The following is a 21327-nucleotide window of genomic DNA, read 5'->3' on the forward strand; positions in this document are numbered from 1 at the left end:
ACAGCAGTTAAACCATTCATCTCATGAGAACCAACGGGCCTACAGCAGTTAAACCAATCATCTCATGAGAACCAACGGGCCTACAGCAGTTAAACCAATCATCTCATGAGAACCAACAGGCCTACAGCAGCTAAACCAATCATCTCATGAGAACCAACAGGCCTACAGCAGCTAAACCAATCATCTCATGAGAACCAACAGGCCTACAGCAGTTAAACCAATCATCTCAAGAGAATCAACGGGCCTATCCACCTTATTTCTAGCTGCCATGATGCCTTACGTGAAATATGGGCGCTTCTTCCGGTGTAATCCTCCCAGCCCCCTCCCCCCGTTACGTTGGAGAGACAGACACAACATAGCCCGTCTGTAAACGATGTTTCAAAGCTGCAGGCGAAGGGAGCCAATCAGGTCCAGCTTGGTCAAACATCTCGCCGATAAATAGGCTATCCCGAGTTGTTCAAAGAGCAACAGGTTAGCACATAATGATAGATAACATTATTCCATTCCCTCAAATAAGTCGTCAAACGAGTGTTGTTTCTTTGTGAGTTTAACAAGGAAATGCGCTGAGTACGAGCATCGCAGACCCTCTGCCAACAGGTAACATTAAAAAAGCTGCAATAATCAGTCACCTTCTAGACCGGACCTTGCACCCATAATCATTTTACAGCGGGAGATTCAAAAATAAGGTGGATAGCAGTTAAACCAATCACCTCAGTTAAACCGGCAGGTACAAATAGCTGGGAGAAATCAGTGTATGAGAAAAGACGTTGCTATACATCAGCACACACACATATTGTTCTTTGGAGAAAATTGCTTTGATACAGTAATTGGCTCATAAATGAGTTATGGAAACCACCACCGCCCGCCCCCCGATGTCAGCTGTCTTGTTTCTATTTCCACTTAGCTTGTGTGTGTGTGTGTGTGTGTGTGTGTGCATGCATGCATGCGTGTGTGTGTGTGTGTGTGTGTGTGTGTGCGTGTGTGTGTGCGTGCGTGTGTGTGTGTGTGTGTGTGTGTGCATGTGTGTGTGTGTGTCTCAAGGTCTCAGGTGCTTTGTGAGGCATTGACCTTTTAACTCGCATCATGCGGTTACCTGCTTAGGCAAGCACTACACTAGCCACGGCTCCCACTAGAGGAAACAAACAGTTGGAAGTGGGGGTGCCTGGGGTGTAGCCGCAGCAGTCTATTCCCTCACCACCAACACGGGGGGGCCGCAGGTTCGCGCCCCGTGTTACCTCCGGCTTGGTCGGGCAGACACACAATTGGTCGTGTCTGCAGGTGGGAAACCGTAAAAGGGTTATGTGCCCTGGTCGCTGCACTAGTGTAGTTGGGGAGTCCTGTTCAGAGGGGAGGGGAACTGGGGGGAACTCTGTCTGCACGAGCTACGTCCTTCCAGTGAAACTCCTCGCTGTCAGGTGAAAAGAAATGGCTGGCGACTCCACATGCATGGGAGGAGGCATGTGAGTTGTGAGAGTCTACACCCTCCCCAGATCAGTAGAGGGGGTGGAGCCACGACCGGGACCGCTTAGACAGAGGAAATTGGCCATGTAAAATTGGGAGAGAGAAAAAAATTGAAAGGCGGGACAGTTGAAATTGAGGCACTAAAACTGGAAAAAAAGAAAATCCTCTGTAGTAAATTTAACTTTTCCATTCCAACACAACTACAGCAGGACGGATGCCGACTAAAAATGAAAGAGAGGGATAATTCTAAAGAGGCATAATTCACAATGTTAACTTATGGCGCAAAATGTTAAGCTGAATTTTATAAGGCCAATATCTCAATAACGTCCAAATCTCCTGATCCATATGGACACGGCAGCGGCAATGAGTCTAGACAGACATGTCCGTAGGGTTTGTATTCCCACTGCTGCACTCATCTCAGGAATTAAGTGGCGTGGTTTATTATACAGCTTCACGACCTCACTCAATCAACTGCTCTCTCTCTCTCTCTCTCTCTCTGTGTGTCTACCTCTCTCTCTCCTCTGTTTCTCTAAAGTAACCTCTGCCTTGGGTCTGATACTGAAGGTCTCTCTCTAGACATGCACGTGCACGCGCACATGCATGCACGTGCACGCGCGCGCGCACACACACACACGGACAGCTCTCCCCGGCTGTAGAAAGTAAACAGGATTATCTGGCTATCCCTCTCTCCACTGTAAACGGCCTGTAATGGCAGCAGTGCTTCTAAATCCCTCCCCCCCTCCCCTTCCCTTTTCTATTAAACATGGAGGTTAATCCTCCACCCCCCTTGTCCCTGGCGCCGTGGCCCAGGATAAGCTGTCAGAGCTGGGCTGCTGATACTCAGCACTGCTCCAGCAGCCACACAGCCCCGGACACAGCTCGCATGTGTGTATGTGCATGTATCCATATATGTGTTGCATGTGTGTAACTGAATGTGTTGTGCAAATTCAATCTGTCTCTCTCCCTCTTCCCGTATAGACTTGACTCTTTGCCGGGGTAAAAGCGAAATTTTTTGAGTGGCCTAAAGCAAAGAAAAAAAAAGAAAAAAAGCACTCGGCAGCACTGGTCACAACAGCTCCTGACTGAGAGTCCTTGACCAGAACACAGTGACCCATACCTCCTGGCCCTCCACCACACCGGGCCCAACGGTGTAAATGGGCCCAATGATGATGAATCGCAAAATGACTCTTCACAGATGTCACAAATGTGCCAAACGTCAAAGCGTTTTCCTTTCCACTTCCCTTCAACTCATCACAGCCAACCAGCTCGTTGACTGAGTGAGTCAATAGCATTCAGTTGGGAAAGAAAGCAAAGCCCTGGGAACAGGAATAGCTGTTGGCCTGACCTGTTAGGTTGCAGTCATCATGTGCTTTTCCCACATAATGGGAATTACTTTTCCCCTGAGTCTCCCGGGATAGGTTGAGGACCTCTGTGGAACAACGCCAGCTTTGAAGGATGGAATAATGAAACAAGCCTGCTTATTCACCTGAAGGCCATCACCTTGTTTTGACCCTCCTCACGGCCTATAGAGAGAGGGGGAGGTGGAATATCCGCCAGATAGGGACATGGGAATAGAACAGTATCTGTAATAATAATGTGGTGCAGACAACTTAACTTTTTCAAAGCCTTAGCAATCAGATGTAAATCCCTGCTGTGCGACCTGCACTGTCTGACATCTCACAATCATTTGCAATTCCATTATCTCAGAGACAGAACGCTTGGAGAAAGAGACACAGAGAGAGAGAGAGAGAGAGAGAGAGAGAGATAGAGAGAGATGTTTATAGTTACCAAGGATGATGATGTGAATTACTTTCTTTGGTTTCCCATCTTAGTCTCATAATAAGCAATATTATATTTTGAACCTTCACTTTTTCCTGTCAAGAACAAGCAGTGAGACGTGTCCAGAAAGGCAGCAAGCAGCACGTTTTTGCAAGATACATGAGAACACAAGCTAAGGTTAACATATAAAAATGTTTAATTCTCTTTCCACATGAGATCTTCATTCATTCATTCATATCTACAGTAGCCTATCTCAGCATACACTCGCATTCAATTGGCAATTTAGACTCCATCAGACTTGCAGGTCTTTGGACTGTGGGAGAAGAAACCCAGGAGGACACAGGGAGAACATGCAAACTCCACACAGAAAGGGCCGGGGTCAGGAATCAAACATTTCATATGGGGAGTGTAGGAAAAGAATGAGGATATTCTTCACCGTAATGTTCTCTGAGAAAGCAAAGCATGAATACACTGGCACTTAGTGTACGCTGTACACAGTGCCTTACTGTCCTGCTCACAGGCTTACAGTGAGGGTGGATGTGCACTCTGGCCCATGTACAATACAGTGCTATCGTTGTGGAGCTTCATGCTCATTCATTTTCATACTTAGGATGGACAACATCTCTAGATGAGTTTCCATCCACCTGTTTTTATGCAAATCTTTAATTTGCACATGAAAAACCTGAGTGGAAACACTGAAAAAAAATAAAAAAATCCAATTATTGGAAAAAAGTTGTTATGTTTGGGGGAGGTGGAAAAGTTGACGTATTGATAAAAGGTACCTAAATGCGACTACAGTAAGTGCAGTGGAAACAGATGAAGCGAATGTTGCGTTGTCTCTCGGTTACCTCTCGATTAACCAAACCCCATTCAAAAACCATGCACTTTCATGTTGCCTTACTTACTTCCAAAAGTTACACCCCCCGACTGCAGAAGGAACAGGTAGGCTAGGATGCACTCCACCTGTTGGCATCACTAAATACACTTGCCAGGTAAATAAGCAACTTATTTAGGCACAATCAGAAGGTCTAGACTGCTCGGATTATGCATTATGTATGCGGAATTGAAGAGTGTAGCATCGTGCATAATCAAACAACCTTTTAATAGATGTTTTTCATACAGATGGGTCGCTGCCTGCAAGACAACGCCACGTATCGGCTTTGAATCAGCAGGCAGACAGCACAACTGACTGCACACCAACTCCTAATATTAGCATAACAGTAGTGGGTGGAAAACGCACATAACTTCACATTTCCCTTTGCCAATTTTCTTAAAACTAGAGTTCTCGCACACACTACACGCACGCTCCATCTCTAGGGAGGAGACTCTCTCTCCCTTTGTCCACTTTGACAGTTGTCTTTTTCTTTCCCATCTCCATCCACCTCCCTCTTCTTCTCTCCTCCTCTCTCTTCTCGCCTCCCCTTCTTCTCCTCTCCATCACCCCTCCTCTCTAATTCATCTGAACATCTTGACCGTCCTCCGTACATACCGCCCACTCACCCAGCCTCCACTTAGCCATCACTACTGACATCATAGTTGTCATAGCCAACTTTTGTGCTATTATGACTGGACGTCCACGAACGCGAGACCCCTAGGCCCCTCCCATCCACTTAGCCATCACAACTGTCTGATGACATCACTGATGACACTGAGGCCCTCCCACTTAGCCATCACAACTGTCTGATGACATCACTGAGGCCCACCCACTTAGCCATCACAACTGTCTGATGACATCACTGAGGCCCACCCACTTAGCCATCACAACTGTCTGATGACATCACATCAGATCTCCAGGCCCACCCGCACAACTGTCTAATGACGTCACTGAGGCCCACCCACTTATCACAACTATCTGATGATGTCACTGAGGCCCACCCACTTATCACAACTATCTGATGATGTCACTGAGGCCCACCCACTTATCACAACTATCTGATGATGTCACTGAGGCCCACCCACTTATCACAACTATCTGATGATGTCACTGAGGCCCACCCACTTATCACAACTATCTGATGATGTCACTGAGGCCCACCCACTTAGCCATCACAACTGTCTGATGACATCACTCTTCCCCTCCCCTCCCCTTCCCCCTCCTCTTGATTTTGGCTGGGTTTAATCCATCAATCTTGATTTTGGCTGGGTTTAATCCATCAATCTTGATTTTGGCTGGGTTTAATCCATCAACCCCAGCCAAAAAAGTGGCCGCCCGCCGCGCATCCACACTCCCGATTTTATTTGAGAAGATTCTGTTCAAATTTGCGAAACATTTGGATGAAAAAACAACTTCTCTCTCTCTCTGTTTCAGCTCTCCCTGCCAGCTGAGACCCGACTGGGCTTTCTGATTGGATCCTCCGTTGCTGGCAATTGCTTTCCATCTCCATGGCGGTGGGGAGAGAAGTTCAGTACTGAGTTTTCCTAACCGTAACCAGGAAGTCCCCACAGATTCTCGCGTGCAAATTTAACCCACTGCGTGTCTGACGCAGTCAGATCTAATCATAGAAGCATCAGGACGGAGTGAGTAAACATGCTAACAAAATGAACAACGATGAAAAGCTACAGTAAAAGGAGCATGTGAGTGCAGCAGTGGAGGGGGGCCGTGACGTGAGAGGAACAGCTCAAAGTGTTAACAAGGAGAAAAGGAGTGTGAGGGCAGTGACAAGAACAGGAGGGACAAAGGGACGCAGGGGGAAAAGTGATGGCAGATAGGAAGTGACAAGGAGCCGGAGGAAATGGGAAATAGAGGGGGTTAAGTTGCGGGAGAAGAAAGCGGGCGCACAATAATGAATTGGGTTAGGTGTGTGTGTGGAGGGACGGTGCGAAAAAGATGGTGTGAAAATGTGGGACGCTCGGACACAATTAGTGCATTAAAGGGGGGCGTTGGAGAGGGAGGAGGAGTGGGCGCAGAGGGAGGCGGAGTGGGAGAGAGGGGGGACGTGAGAGGGTCCCGCTGCTGGGTCTTTGGGGCGTCCATTAGTGGAGTACAGGAGAATGCGGGTCAATACAACAATCAGGACAGGCATTTACCCTGAACAGCTAAAAGCCTACTTTAATCACGTCAAACACACACTAGGAGCCGCGGGAGGCTATTTATAGACGTGCAGGTCGCACGCTGCAGGCGGAATCAGGCACAGACACAAACAAAATGTCTTCCCTCTGACGCTTACCTTTTTCCTCTCCTTCCCCTCGCATGAACAACCTCACCTTCAGTACACTTAGCACAAACGTTGCAAATCATGGCGGGTGGCACTAGGTATGGTAATATGCTTAAAACATGCACACACACGGACGCGCGCGCGCACGCACACACACACACACACACACACACACACACACACACACACACACACACACACACACACACAGACAGACAGACAGACACACCCACAAACACACACAGACACACACACACACACACACCCACACATATACGCACACTGATCAAAACTGCTTATTACGAGGCAATCACAGCAAACCAGTCAATTATAACATTGACAAATTGCACTGGTCTATCTGCACCACTTTCATTGTTGTCAAAGGAGGAGCAAGTGCAGATTTGCGAGAAAACAGTTATTAAGAAAAACGCCACACATGGCATCATCCATCCAAATCACCTACTTGCAGATCAAGAAAACAAATAACTACGCTAACATGCAATTACACGTGCCAATAAAGCGCAACAGATAGCGACCTCGTCTCAATTTGCATTACGGTGCCTCATCGGCTCACTGCCCTGACCCCTGGTGGTAGTTCACTTGATAGCACCCACCCTCCCACCCCCACCCCAAGTCCCGAGCAGAGTGCAGCGGCGGTACGTGACTCACCGGGTCTTTAGCTTGCTGCGCTAACACGGCGTAGGTGGATATCCTGCTGCACAGGCATTTGGTGTGGACGGTGGTTGACGCGAGCGTTTGGCAGCCTTCTGTGCCCCAGTTTTCTGCGCCAGCTTCCCTGGAGGTGGGGGAGAGGGGGATGGGGGGGGGGGGGTGGGGGGAGAGCGGGGGAGACAAATAGACACAAGTTAACAGTCACATGGATATGCAATGCCCACAGGAAGTCAGGGAGACAAGAGCGAGGGAGAGAGAGAGAGAGATAGACATTCACTATCTCCGAGTGCCCCATTCAGTCTGCAGGGTTTATTGTGCAGTGATGTCCTCTCTCTCTCTCTCTCTCACACACACACACACACACACACACACACACACAGGCTCTTTTATTCGGGTTGGTACAGTAGGAGAAGCCTGGTTTCACCCCAACTGGTACCCTGCGAGTCCTAAACACTCCAACACTCCCTTTCTCCTCTCATCTTTCTTCCCTTTGCACTTCTCCGTCGCCCTGTTCTCTGGAAGAAGACCCCCAGAGTCTCCGGCCTGGAGGAGAAATGACAAGCCTCAACTGCTGTTAACAATAGCCAGTGTGGCTCAAACGGTGGATGGATGTTATCCAGGACTAAATGGTCAATTGCTCTGACACCCGACACATCACTGGGAGAGAGAGAGAGAGCGCCCAGAAACACACACACACACACACACACACACACACACACACACACACACACACACACACACACACACACACACACAATGGAACCTTGTACACTTGGTCGCCCTACATCCTTCTCCCTGTACCTTGATCTACCCTCCCCTCCACCTCCCTCTAAATGCTCTCAATAGATGGTCGAGTGTGGAGGTCGATCGATAGCTCTAACTGAACTAATTACCCTGGCAGCTCGCGCTACACATTAACCTCATGTTTAACCCCCTGGCACGCTCCTATTGTCGCCACCGGGGGCAGCGGGGAATCTTATGGGGGGACATGATGACTGTGAGCATGAGAGCACCGAGATGTGCTGCTGCTGATGGGGTCAAACCAGGCCAAGCGTGAAGACCGATGGGAACAGAGGAAGCCGGGGATGAAGGCTTTCCTTACAAAATGAGATATATAAACCGTTTGAAAACACGAGGTGTCGACTCGAGAAGAGATGTTTTGAAGTTAAACGCAAATTGAAGACGTCCCGTTCCAAGGTAGCAGCATTTATACGAGCGATTCTGTTTGATTTGCGATGGCATGCGGATAGATAGCCGCTTTCCACTGAAACCTCAATTAGTTTGTCAATTTGAGAAACATAGTGTGTAATCTGCTAAAAGTAGGTTTTACTAGCCCTAAATAGAGCCCTCCTGAAAAACAGGCCAACAAATATCTTTGATTTGTTTGTTATTCCCAAATAGGATACAGAGCATGTTCCACCCCCCCAGCCCCCATTTTCTCCCCAATTGTACTTGGCCGATTCCCCCTGTTGCCCCACCTTCTGCAGATCTGGGGAGAGCCGTAGACACACACGCGCTTCCTCCGATACATGTGCAGTTGCTTCTTTTCACCCGGCAGCAGGGAGCTAGCTTCATCGGCAGGACGTAGCACGTGGGAGGATCACGCTATCCCCACCAGTTCCCTTCCGCCCCGAACAGGCGCCCCGCCCGAGCAGAGGAGGCGCTAGTGCAGCGACCAGGACACATACCCTTAATCCGGCTTCCCACCCGCAGACACAGCCAATCGTGCATGTACACCCGACCAAGCTGGAGGTAACGCAGGGGGGCGCGAACCTGCGACCCTCGTGTTGGTAGGCAGGGAATGTACCGCTACACTACCCGGACGCCCTAAGGATACAGAGCATGGTTGTCTGCCTCATTCTTCCCTGGATAAAGATTTGTACAGCTGGAAAGATGAAATGTAAAGTAATCTTATTACAGGGCGACACTGTTCTTTCACACCTAATGCGTTAAGTTTTAGTGGAGAAGGTAATTACCTCCTCTCAATGGATGGGGAGAAAATGGAATAAAGTGTCTCGTCACTAAAGACCTCGCCATATTGGGATCGGCGTAGTTTTTGCAATCTTCAAATCGCTCAATGGGGCGGAATATATGAGCTCCAAGCGGCAATACATCACAGCACTGTTTACATCTTGAGGGATGGCCGGGCTGACAGCTGTGCTTTATGAGAAACCATAAGCTGACTCGTTCTGTTGAGCTTTTCCTCCTCGTACAGCCACTTGGAGGTGTAAGAGACCTTTGGAGGTGTGAGGGGAGAGCTTTGGAAGGACAGCTATTGCAGTAAAGCCAGGGGAAAGGGAGAGAGGAAACAAGCCGATGGTATATCACACCACACACTTCAGAGGAGAAGGGCCGGCCGCTGTAAATCGTACATCCAGACAGTCGCTAGATTATCACCGGGAAGAGCCCTTATTGCTCGCGGATAGCAGATTATAGTCATCCTACTGGGATTGAGACATGCATGAAGAGAGATTTACACACACACACACGCACTCAAGCACTTACAGATGCGCATATGCCCGTACACTCCCACCCCCCCCACACACACACACACACACGCACACACACACACAGACAGGGTACCAAGACTGACGGGGCTAACCAGTGATTACTGTTTTGGGTGAGTGGGTCAAGAGCAGGGTGCCACTGCTACACAATACCAAACCCTGTGTAACAACAATAGACACATACAGTATACTGTACAACCAGTAGGGGCGTAATGTTCACAAAATTCACGGTTCAGTTCGTTATGACACGGTTCGTTTTGTTTTCGATACAGCAAAAAGGTAGAAATGTCAGATAAATTTCCTTAATTTTGTATTTGTTATTTTTTATTACTTATGTCTATTTTTGTATTATTATTATTTTTACACATTTTTAACCCCTTTCATCTTTACCGTCTCACTTTTAGTTTTCCATGATATCCTTGTAGAAGACTGGTTTGGTTTGCAATGCCTATTGAACCTAAAGCCTAAAGCCTCCTAGCTCAACGGTATTCGGTACAGTACCGTATTGTCACACAGCTACTAACCAGAGCACAGCATAACACTGTAGACTCAACCTCCTCTGCTGCGACACAGACAACACCTTCAATTAATGTGACAGTGGAAGACAAGCACGTATCAACACCAACTGTCAGTACACTCGAAACACACACACGCACGAGCACACACACACACACACACACACACACACACACACACACACACACACACACTCCTGATGTCAGTCATAATGTCAGTAATGAGATGTGAGTAGCGCTCCCTGATGATCATCATCTGCACAGTGACACTTCAAAGACTGAAGATCTGAAAAAGCAGCCTCCTCTGTTCAGACAGCTTGACAGGTAGCAGCATGGTGTGTGTGCGTGTGTGTTGTGTGTTTGTTGTGTGTGTGTGTGTGTGCACGTGCGCGCGTGTGTGTGTGCTTTTGTACCTCATCCGTTACAAGAACCAGACTTTATTAGGATAAAAGATGAGGGAACCGAGGGAACCCCCACCCCCCCTTGCAAAAGTGTGTGAATGTAAATGTATCTGTGGTACTGTAGTGTGTGTGTGTGCGTGTGTGTGTGTGTGTGTGTGTGTGTGTGTGTGTGTGTGTGTGTGTGTGTGTGTGTGTGTGTGTGTGTGCGTGTGCGTGCGTGCATGGCAAGGGGCATCCTCCGGTGCTGAAAAACATAAGCCAATGTGGAAGTGCCCATACACCTGCATTCTTTCTAATGGCCAGCAGGGGGGCAACTCCACGAACTACAAAAAGATGTATGGGAGTCAATAGAGAAATGACCCTACTTCTCACTTGATTGAAGAGTAAACACTTTCCTAATCAGTTGAGGGTCTAAATGGCTAGTTTCAAGTCTTCTTCAGTACAGTATGGTGTTCATTTTGTAAATGACATGTATGGTCTTATGTAGAGTGAAATACATGATAAAGCTAGCAGACTATGTTTTGGGGTGTGATTGACAGGTGGCCTTTTCAATGAGTGTGGGAATGGGAAACCCCTGGTCTCACGCTAGCTGCCTCTGGCTCCAAACAACCAAGATGGCGACTGTCAAAATGCTAAACTCGAGGCTTCCACAAACCAAAGTGTGATGTCATGATGATGTCATGTTGGCTACGTGTGTCCGTACACGGTCTGTGTTGCGTGTGCATGCGTGTGTGTTCCATGCAACGCTTCACTGTGACATGAAAACATGGAGAATTCAGTGTGGTTATAACGATACTATACTACTTCCCATCCACTTGTCCAGATCTAAATGGTGCTGGCACAGTATGTTCAGTCAGACAGAAGCCCCGCCCCCATAAGATATGTCAAAGTCAAGTATTTACAAATGGCTTCATTATTCACACACAAGTACAACAGCCATATGGATGTGACAACACATGCATTAAAGATTGTGTATAATAATGGCAGATGGGGGGGAAGCTTTACTTGCTGATTTATGCATGTTGACCAACTCATAGTGTGATAGATGCACCGAACGCTTGTGTGCATGAATTCATTTACAGGCAGTCTGACACTGACTGATGCATGCGCGCATGCAACGACACACACACACACACACACACACACACACACACACACACACACACACACACACACACACACACAGTAGTCTCTAGGCCACACTGGTAGTGGCATCACTGTGATTGTTGGGCTAGCTCACACCAGGGGAGGCAGAAGGGGGTGGGGGTGCGTTTCGGGCTGCTGGAGTTTAGCTTAATTGGCCGCTGACCCTCATCTATTCTAGCTGGCATTGGCCTGCTGGCACCGTGCCTTTTAGCAAAAAGCCAACTTTGACTTGACGTTTTATTTCCCCCATAAAGTAGGAAACGACCCTAATCTTTGTTATTGCAGCTCCACCACAGTGACTCTTTGCTATGGGTCCCGCCGGGCTCGATGGCTGAGTACAGTAAATATGAAAAGTTCCAGAGATATACAAGCCTGTGCACATATCGGCTTTGGCTTACAGGCTAGAGATCCCACATGTATTCTGCAAGGATATCAACCTGGCATTACCGACCCCCCCCCCCCAAAAAAGTAAATATACACAACAACCAGCGAGCTAGCATTGGGATAATCAGCACATCTGTTGTTTGGCAAAGCAGAAAGTTGTATTAATAAATGCAGGTGAGGAGCTGGCTTGGGTTTGACAGGTAGCTATCCCCCAGCACACACAGTGAGGCTGGATTCACACAGGATCAGGCGCTCTGCATTGACCCCCCCCCCCCCCCCCATCCCGCGCTCCAGTCAGCGGGGGTAGTCCGTCAGGCTCCGGCAGTGGGTGATGCAGGGGGATGCATGAAAAACACGCAGAGGTCGTACGGCGAGAGGAGAGAGCTCAGGGCAATCCACATTTGGGGGGATGCAGCAGCTGGCCAATCTAGACGCCACACACACACACACACACACACACACACACACACACACGCACACACACACGCACGCACACACGCACACACACACACACACACACACGCTCTGCTCACTCGCGTCTCTTCTCTTCTCCTCTCTCGCTCTAAAGTCGTGGCTGTACATCTGTTCTTCACAATACAAATCCTCCTTGTCAATGAAAGCCTGCATGCCTCAGCGCTCAGCAGAAATGTTTCGACCAGTTTCAACACGCTCCATACGAGTGAAAGTGATCAGCCTGAAATAGCAGATATCTAACAGAAACGGGACAAAAAAAAAAAAAAAAAAAAAATTAAACTAAAGCTACAAAATCCTACAGCCTTTTAAAAACGTCTTTTCCTGGTTCGCTCGCACACATGCTTGTTTTGAAGGGGAGAAGGCAGAAAATGGTGGGGGGGGGGGGGGGGGGGGGTTGTGACGTACCGCACTACACGCAGCGGCCACTACGTCTCGACGGAGTCTATCTGAATGTGGCCCTCAGCGACTGACCACAGCTCACTCTGATCAGCCTGAGCCAAGAGCTGCTGTGTACTCGACATACTCAGCATGGCTGATGGAATTATTGTTCAAAGACTTGGAAACAGTGAACCTTACAGCCTAGTGAAGTAGCTTCCTATCTACTCCGCTGTATGAGGCATGTGATCCCTGCTAATGCTAACAGAATCATGTTGCGGCAGTGGGGCGAAATGGGACTTCCTGAACAACAGTGTAATTTGACCTTTTAGCTCAGCTGATTAAATTGGCATTGACTCCTGATTGAAAGGACAGCACAATGCAAGCCAATTGGCTCCCATTAAGGAACAGAAAAGGGTTGCCCATGCTTTGAATTGTGAACATGGAGGGGCTGAGAGGCGGGGCTTCAGGTGAATGGAGTTCAAGCGGCTGGAGATACACCCCCTCCCCTCCCCCCCTCCCCCCTCCTCCCTCTGCCCGGCACACAGAGACAAAGACAAATGAATAGGGATGTGTTGGCCCAGGCCTCTCATCAGGCGAGGATTGACCTTGGTGGGCAGGCTAATGTAAAGTACAAGGGATGAAGAAGATAGAGACAATTGTAGATTAAAGTCTTGAGGGGCACGGTGGCGCAGTGCTAAGCGCTGTCGCCTCACAGCTAGAAGGTCCTGGGTTCGATTCCCACCTGGGACGCTGTGAGCGCTGAAGGAGTGCGTGCCCGTCCGCACGTCCTCGAGTGCGGCCACCGCACGGGTGGGGTCGTCAAAAGGGCCTTTCTGTGTGGAGTTTGCATGTTCTCCGCGTGCCCCCTGGGGGTTTCCTTCATATAGGAACCCCTCAACAAAACATGCAATATCCTGGTCGCTGAAGTGGTGCCTCCTCTGGTCATTCGGGGGGCCTGTTCGGAGGGAGGGGGAACTTGTTGGAATAGCGTGATCCTCCCACGTGCTATGTCCTACCGGTGAAGCTTCCCCGTCAGGTGAAAAGAAGCAGCTGGCTACTGCCCATGTCTCGGAGGAAGCATGGAGCCAGTTTCTGCTCTCCCCAGATCGGCAGAGGGTGGAGCAGCAACCAGGATAAAGAAGTCCTTTACTGGAAGCCGGGTAACAGTCGCTCATAACAACTCAAGGATAACCAGTTGTTTTCCAGTAATGTTCCATTACGTCATTACATTACGTCATTTGGCAGACGCTTTTATCCAAAGCGACTTACAATAACACACTTTTTGTCAGCAATAGAGCAATCAACTATGGAGCACAGTCTATGACAACTACAAATCCTGAAGGAACAGTGGTACGAGTTTTTAGTTTAGGTTTTTTTTTTTTTTTTTTTTTTTTTTTTTTGCTATCCGTTGCTATCCTGTGCTACAGGATAGCAACGAAGCTCAACAAAGAGGAAGACGAGGTACAAGTGTGTACACTGCTCTATTCGTTGGGAAAAGAAGCCGAGCAAATATATAAAACGTTCACGTTTGAAGACGAGGAACAAGAAAACAGTTATGAGGCTGTCATGGCAATGTTGGACAATTATTATGTTCCAACATCATTCACTCATTTTGAAACAATGGTTGGCAGTGTGAGGCGGTCCAACAGGAGCAACAGTCAACCCCGCACCCCTTTCTCCCCCTGCTGTCCCGGCCGTTGCTCCGCCCCCTCTGCTGATCTGGGGAGAGCCGTAGACTAGCACATGCTTCCTCCGATACATGTGCAGTCAGTCACCAGCTGCTTCTTTTCACCTGACAGCAAAGGGTTTCACCGGCAGGACCTAGCGCTTGGGAGGATCACGCTATTCCCCCCCAGTCCCCCTTCCACCCATAAAGGCGCCCCAACCGACCAGAGGAGGGGCTAGTGCAGCGACCAGGACACATTCCCTAATCTGGCTTCCCCCCCACAGACACGGCCAATTGTGCCTGTATGGACGCCCGGCCAAGCTGGAGGCATTGTGATATTGTAAGTCGCTTTGAATGAAATAAGCGTCTGCTAAATGACATAATGTAATGTATTGTAACACGGGGGCTCGAACCTGTGACCGTCGTGTTGGTAGGCTTCTTCATTCTTGAGTAACCAACCAGTGTGAGGTATACGTTGTATGTACTGTATAGCGCAAGACTTCTGTTTTGTTTTGGTTTTTTGTTTTTGTTTTTTCCCCCCCGATTTTTTTTATCCCATTTTATCCCCCATTAGTGCTCACTTGATTTCTCAATCCTGGTTGCTACTCCATCCTCTGCCGATCTGGGGAGAGCCGAGACTGGCTCCATGCTTCCTCCGAGACATGGGCAGTCAGCCAGCCGCTTCTTTTCACCTGACAGAGGAAGCTTCACCGGTAGGACATAGCACGTGGGAGGTTCACGCTATTCCAACCAGTTCCCCTCCCTCTGAACAGGCGCCCTTAACGACCAGAGGAGGAACCACATTAGCAACCAGGATATTGCATGTTTTTGTGAAGGGGGTTCCTATATGAAGGAAACCCCCGGGAGGCACGGGGAGAACATGCAAACTCCACACAGAAAGGCCCTTTTGCCGACCCCACCCGGGCGGTGGGCACTCGAGGACATGCGGACGGGCACGCATTCCTTCAGCGTTCACCTCGTCCCAGGTGGGAATCGAACCCACGACCTTCGAGCTGTGAGGCGATGGTGCTTACCACTGCACCACCGCACCTCCGCAAGACTTCTGTTTAATCAGTTTTGACTTTGCATTACTGTGAAATGTGTGAGTTTAAATAGTATCTTAACATTTTGCCCTCTGCCCACTGCACTATTTCTCATTGCTTCGGGCTGTCAAATGTGTGTAAGCTATTTGCCTCGTCAGGCTGGAGGACAGTGAAGCAGAGTGATTACAGAGGAGAGAAAAAAAAACTAGAAAGTGGAAGAGAGAAGAGGAAAGCATTGAGCGCTGACAAAAGGATTTCATAGATGCAAAATCAACAGCACGTCAATCACAGAGAGACGCATCCTCATTTGGCAGAAGATGCCCCATTGTTTTTGAGCCAAACTGCTATGTAATCTTAAAAAGGAAAAAGTTGAAACAGGTTCAGTTTTTTACTTTTCATATTTTTTGCAGTCATCGGGAAAATTGTCATAGAGTTGGAGCTGAAACGATTCCTCGAGGAACTCGATTACAAAGAATTATGCAAATTAATTGTATCAACGCTTCGTTTAGCCCATATAACTATACAGCTCACTGTGTTTCGCACGGATGGTAATTGCTGCGCGCTGTGGGACAAGTGATGGCACGCGGACCTGCAAAATGGCTTATGGAGAAAGAGAGAAAGAAAATAGCGACGGGTGAAGAGAAGAGAGAGACAGGCCAGATAGAAAAAGACAGAAAGTGTCCAACCGGCATCATTTCAAGCTGCGACGTGTGAGTATGAGTCTGTGTCTGACTGTGTGCGTTTCACCATCCTACACTGTTCATTTGTGGGATGTGGTGAAAACCAGTCTGGTTAAAGTTGACAGGCGGCCACCATCAGTCCTTGGTGCGCCTGTAATGTTAGCTACCAGATCCCAGCACAGTCTGGCTGCTCTGTCGTTATTTGTTCTTCTGTTTGATTCCACTTTTTGCTGTTGTCTCCGGAGCTTCTTTACCGCTTCTGCCCTCCACATCGCTCTCTCTCTAGTTCTACTATATATATGTATACTCACCCTGTTAGTATTACATTAGTTTTAGTATTAACATTAACATTTCATTAACATTGACTAAACGTGCCTATCAGAATCGGGCCTTCTGTAAAATACTGTTAGCATTATTATTACACACACACACACACACACACACACACATGCACGCACACAGATGCACAGATACACACGCACAGATGGACACACACACACACACACGCACACACATGCACGCGCACACATGCACAGATACACACACACACACACGCACACGCACACACACATGCACGCGCACAGATGCACGCACGCACACACACACACACACACACACACACACACACACACACACACTCCTTGCTGTATGTGGCGCAAGAGAACATCCACTAAGTATGTCTCATGTTCCAGTATATCAAGAGTAGACCATGGCACGAAAACTTCTGGTCATCCTGCATCAAAGTACGAAACATGTCATTCCTGCTGCCAGTAGGTGACGCTATTACTATAACTGCATAGTGGCATCATGTAGTTCACCGGGACTCTCATCAAACATGTGAAGCTTGGGGCAGATTTGATCAACACATCTGATTTGAGCTACAAACCACTTCCTGTGTTGCCAGTGTGTTGGCACTATGACTATGTGCATGTTCAAATTGCACCAAATTTGGTACTGCACTTCCTCGGGGTACCAGCAGCACACCCGCCAAGTTTGAAGTGGATCGGACAAATGGTTTTCGAGATATGTGAAGGAAACACAGACAGACAGACAGACAGACAGACTATCTTGGATAGATAATGGATAGCTGCAGCCCTATTACAGAGAGTATGTGTGATTTTGCTTTTTCTCTTTGGAAAAGAAACCTCTGTTGTAATGGCCAAAACAGAGAGAGCGATGGGGAGGCACAATCCATACAGAGAGCCAATAAGCCAGAAGGACCAGGGACAGGAAAGAGTCCATTAAAGTAGAAAGTGCTGAAGGAGAAAATGGGTCCTCAAGTGGACACAGACGGGGGTGCGATCACCAGAGAGTAAACATCCCATGACTGTACGCCAGCATCACAGACACAGGAGGCTAAGGCGAGAAAGGAACCCAGTGTTTTTTATTCTGATGTTTTTGCTGTGTACATCACCATGCGTACACCGCATGCTTGTTGCCAGCTTGCCATAAATCACAAACAACATGGATTAGTGCGTACTGTGTGTGAACAAGCTTCGTATCCACACCCCATCAACTCCCACAATTAGCTGGTGTTGAAACAGCCCACGTTGGCCTATTTAAAATTCAATTCCTCATCAGCTAAACACATTCATTCATTACTGCCAGGAGAAAATAGCACATAGCCGCAAAACCAAACAACCAACGCATCATCGATGATGAAGTTGATCTGTGTGGATAAGGCAGGAGTGTTAAGAGAGTAGGAGCATGCATTGGCTTTATTAGATAAGAATTGTCAGTAATAAAGGTAAATGCATTGTGACCAAGTCAGAGGCATTTTCCCTGCAAATAGCCACAGTAAGTAATCAGATTACAAACACTTTAATAGCCACAGTAAGTAATTAGATTACAAACGAGGAATTTGACTGAGTGCAAGTATGCAGCGCAGCGGTCACATCAATAGTAGAAGATGAAGCAATACAGAAAAAACAATCTCAACTTATAAAGTGCAAAGTAAAAAGTCCTTTAAAGTGACATGACGCTTATAGCGTCCTGGCAGTGTGTAGGTCCTGTAGGGACGGCAGGCTGCATCCGACCACCTTTTCAGCACGGCGGATGATGCGCTGCAGTCTGCAGATATCCTTGCGGGCAGCAGCAGCATACCAGATGGTGATGGAGGAGGTGAGGATGGACTCGATGGTGGAGGTGTAGAAAAGTGTCAACGCTGCTTTTGGCACCTTGAACTTCCTCAGCCGCCGAAGAAAGTACATCCTCTGTTGTGCCTTCTTGGTGAGCGCTTTGATGTTCAGCTCCCATTTCAGGTCCGTGGCTGATTATTGAACCCAGGAAGCGAAAGGACTCCACAGTGTTGACTGGAGTCACCCAGGATGATGGGGGAAGGTGGGGCTGCGTTCTTCCTGTAGTCCACAACCATCTCCACTGTCTTTTGAGCATTGAGCTCCAGGTTGTTTTGACTGCCCCAAGTCATCAGGTGGTCGATCTCCTGACTGCGTGCAGACTCGTCACCATTAAAGATGAGCCCTATGAGGGTGGTGTGTCATCTGCCAATTTCAGGAGCTTGACGGGCTGGTGAGTGGAGGTGCAGCTGTTGGTGTACAGGCAAGTATGGAGAGAGGACGCCACCTTGGGCAGCAATGGTGCTGATGGTCCGGGAGTCGGTGACATGCTTCCCCAGCCTTACGTCCTGCTTCATGTTCATTAGGAAGTCTGTGGACCATGTGCAGATGGAGTTGGGCACGCCCAGCTGGGAGAGCTTCTCGTGCAGCAGGGCCGGGATGATCGTATCAAAGGCCTGTGGTGTCCAGGTGCGTGAGAATGTAGAGGAGGGCCATGTTTATGTCATCGTCTACAGACCTGTTGGCTCTGTAGGCAAACTGCATGGGGTCAAGGAGTGGTTCCATGGTTGATCTTAGGTAGGACAGAACAAGGTGCTTGAAGGACTTCATGACCACATAGGTCAAGGCAACGAGCATTTAGTCTTTTAGTGCCACGGGGATGGTCTTTTTGGGGACGGGGATAATAGTTGAGGACTTGAAGCAGGCTGGAATGTGGCATGTCTCCAATGAGGTGTTGAAGATGTCGGTGAACATTGGGGCCAGCTGATCAGCACAGTGCTGCAGGGCAGATCGGGTGAGACAGAGTCAGGGCCGGCTGGCTTTCGTGACTCCTGCCTTTTAAAGCTCCCGTTAACATCTCTCTCCTGAATGCAGAGAGGTGTCAGAGGTGGGGGTGGGCAAGCGGTGGGGTGGAGCCGTTTGGGGTGGTGGGGCTGAGGGGATGGCGGGCGGCCTGGTTGAGCATCATGAGAGGTGACGCAGGGGATGGGCTCAGGGCTGCTAGATGAGGGTCATCATTGGAGTGTTTGGCAGACGGTTTGTAGCCCGTGATCTCTCTCAAGCCAAACAGAGGCTGAGTCACGGTGTGAGATTTGCTGATGGAGACGTTGCGATTGTGAATACAGGCAATCGCTTTATCAAACCCTATATTTGCTCTTGAAACCACTGTCTGCACTTCTGAATGCCGCCTCTTTCTCCAGTCTGAGCTTCTTGAGTTCAGCAGTGAAGCAGCTGTTGTTGTTGTTGTTGTTGTATTTCACTGCGGTGCGTGTTGGAAAGCAGCTATCCTCACAGAACCTGATGTGGGATGTGACTGCAGATCTGCCCTCAGCTTCCAAACAGTGCCAAAACAGTAGTTATGTGTCATTACTGTATGCATGATTATGTGTTATTATGTGTAAACAACAGAACACAGGGGCAGGAAGTTCAATATAGCCGCACATTTTAGGGCATAAGTCACGCTGGTCAAGTCCTATTCACCCAACTGCTCTATTTCCTGTTCCCCTTAACAGAATGTGAGTTATGAGATGTCTAAACCAAGGGGCAGCAGTAATGGAACAGCTATATTAGATGTCGTATCAAATTCACATTCCTCATAAGGTGCTGTAACATGACAGGCAGAAAATAAATCATTCTCTTTTGGAATTGTATCTCCTCGGCATGCCAGTTGATTTCCATTTGTGGATTTGAAAACTGACACAAGACGTAAGCAGACTAAAGTGCATTGAAGCGACGCACATATTTCAAAATTCTATTTGAACATGCTGTAATGGCCACTCTGATTTAAGTGAATTAGGAGTAGTTCTGCAAATATTTGAAAATATTTGTGTATCAGGTGGCCTGTATATATTCTCTCTTTTTCCTTCGTGTGCATAATCCACTGCTTATACAAGAGGACCCTGACATGTAACTTAACAATAATGAACTCTGGACCCACCAGACTTTCTAGTTAGTTACCGCAATCAGGTTCTCACTATAGACTCAACAGATTTAATTATTCATTCAATCATTGTGCAGAATTCTGTCTTTTTATATTGGTAACAATCATCATCATCAGTATATGAAAGGGAGGTCGGGCTCTGTCTGTTTCTCTGTTTCACTGATGACATCATCAGTGATGTCAAAAAAATTCACTCACACACACACACGGCAATAGTTCAGTGATGATGTCACTGATGACAATTTACAAGAGCAACAGAAGAAGCAGGCCAGCACTCCAAAATGTGCTTTCAAAAATTTAATAAGTCACCTGGGACGGCACACAACGAACATTTCAGCATCAAGCCTTCATCGTGTACTTGTTATGTATTGTGGGAATGTCCACGGCTGTCTGTGAGACAGTGAAGATGACCTTGACCCTTAGCAGGTGCAAGAGATTAACGTTGTGTTACGCCATATGTCTGGCTGAGAGCTTGAAGGAAGTGTCTCGGTGTGGCTGTAAGTCACTGGAGCAGATCTTCACATGGCACAAATGGTCTGTAGTCACTCAGCATGTCCCTCCAGCTATCATGCGGGGCTGGTCTGTAGTCACGCAGCATGTCGCTCAGCTATCATGCAGGGCTGGTCTGTAGTCACTCAGCATGTCGCTCCAGCTATCATGCGGGGCTGGTCTGTAGTCACTCAGCATGTCGCTCCAGCTATCATGCAGGGCTGGTCTGTAGTCACTCAGCATGTCGCTCCAGCTATCATGCAGGGCTGGTCTGTAGTCACTCAGCATGTTGCTCAGCTATCATGCGGGGCAGGTCTGTAGTCACTCAGCATGTCGCTCCA

General features: G+C 48.2%; 1 protein-coding gene across 1 annotated transcript in view; it reads right to left on the reverse strand.

The window, feature by feature from the left end:
• adgrb2 (adhesion G protein-coupled receptor B2) overlaps window positions 1-21327 on the reverse strand; it is a 332454-nt gene that overhangs the window by 84615 nt on the left and 226512 nt on the right. Inside the window, exon 17 of the mRNA XM_083646528.1 lies at window positions 7065-7191. Coding sequence (XP_083502654.1) covers window positions 7065-7191 — 127 coding nt within the window. The remainder of the gene's footprint in view (window positions 1-7064; window positions 7192-21327) is intronic.

The sequence above is a fragment of the Poromitra crassiceps genome (genome assembly GCF_964638095.1).
Source record: "Poromitra crassiceps genome assembly, chromosome: 11".
Lineage (NCBI taxonomy): Eukaryota > Metazoa > Chordata > Actinopteri > Beryciformes > Melamphaidae > Poromitra > Poromitra crassiceps.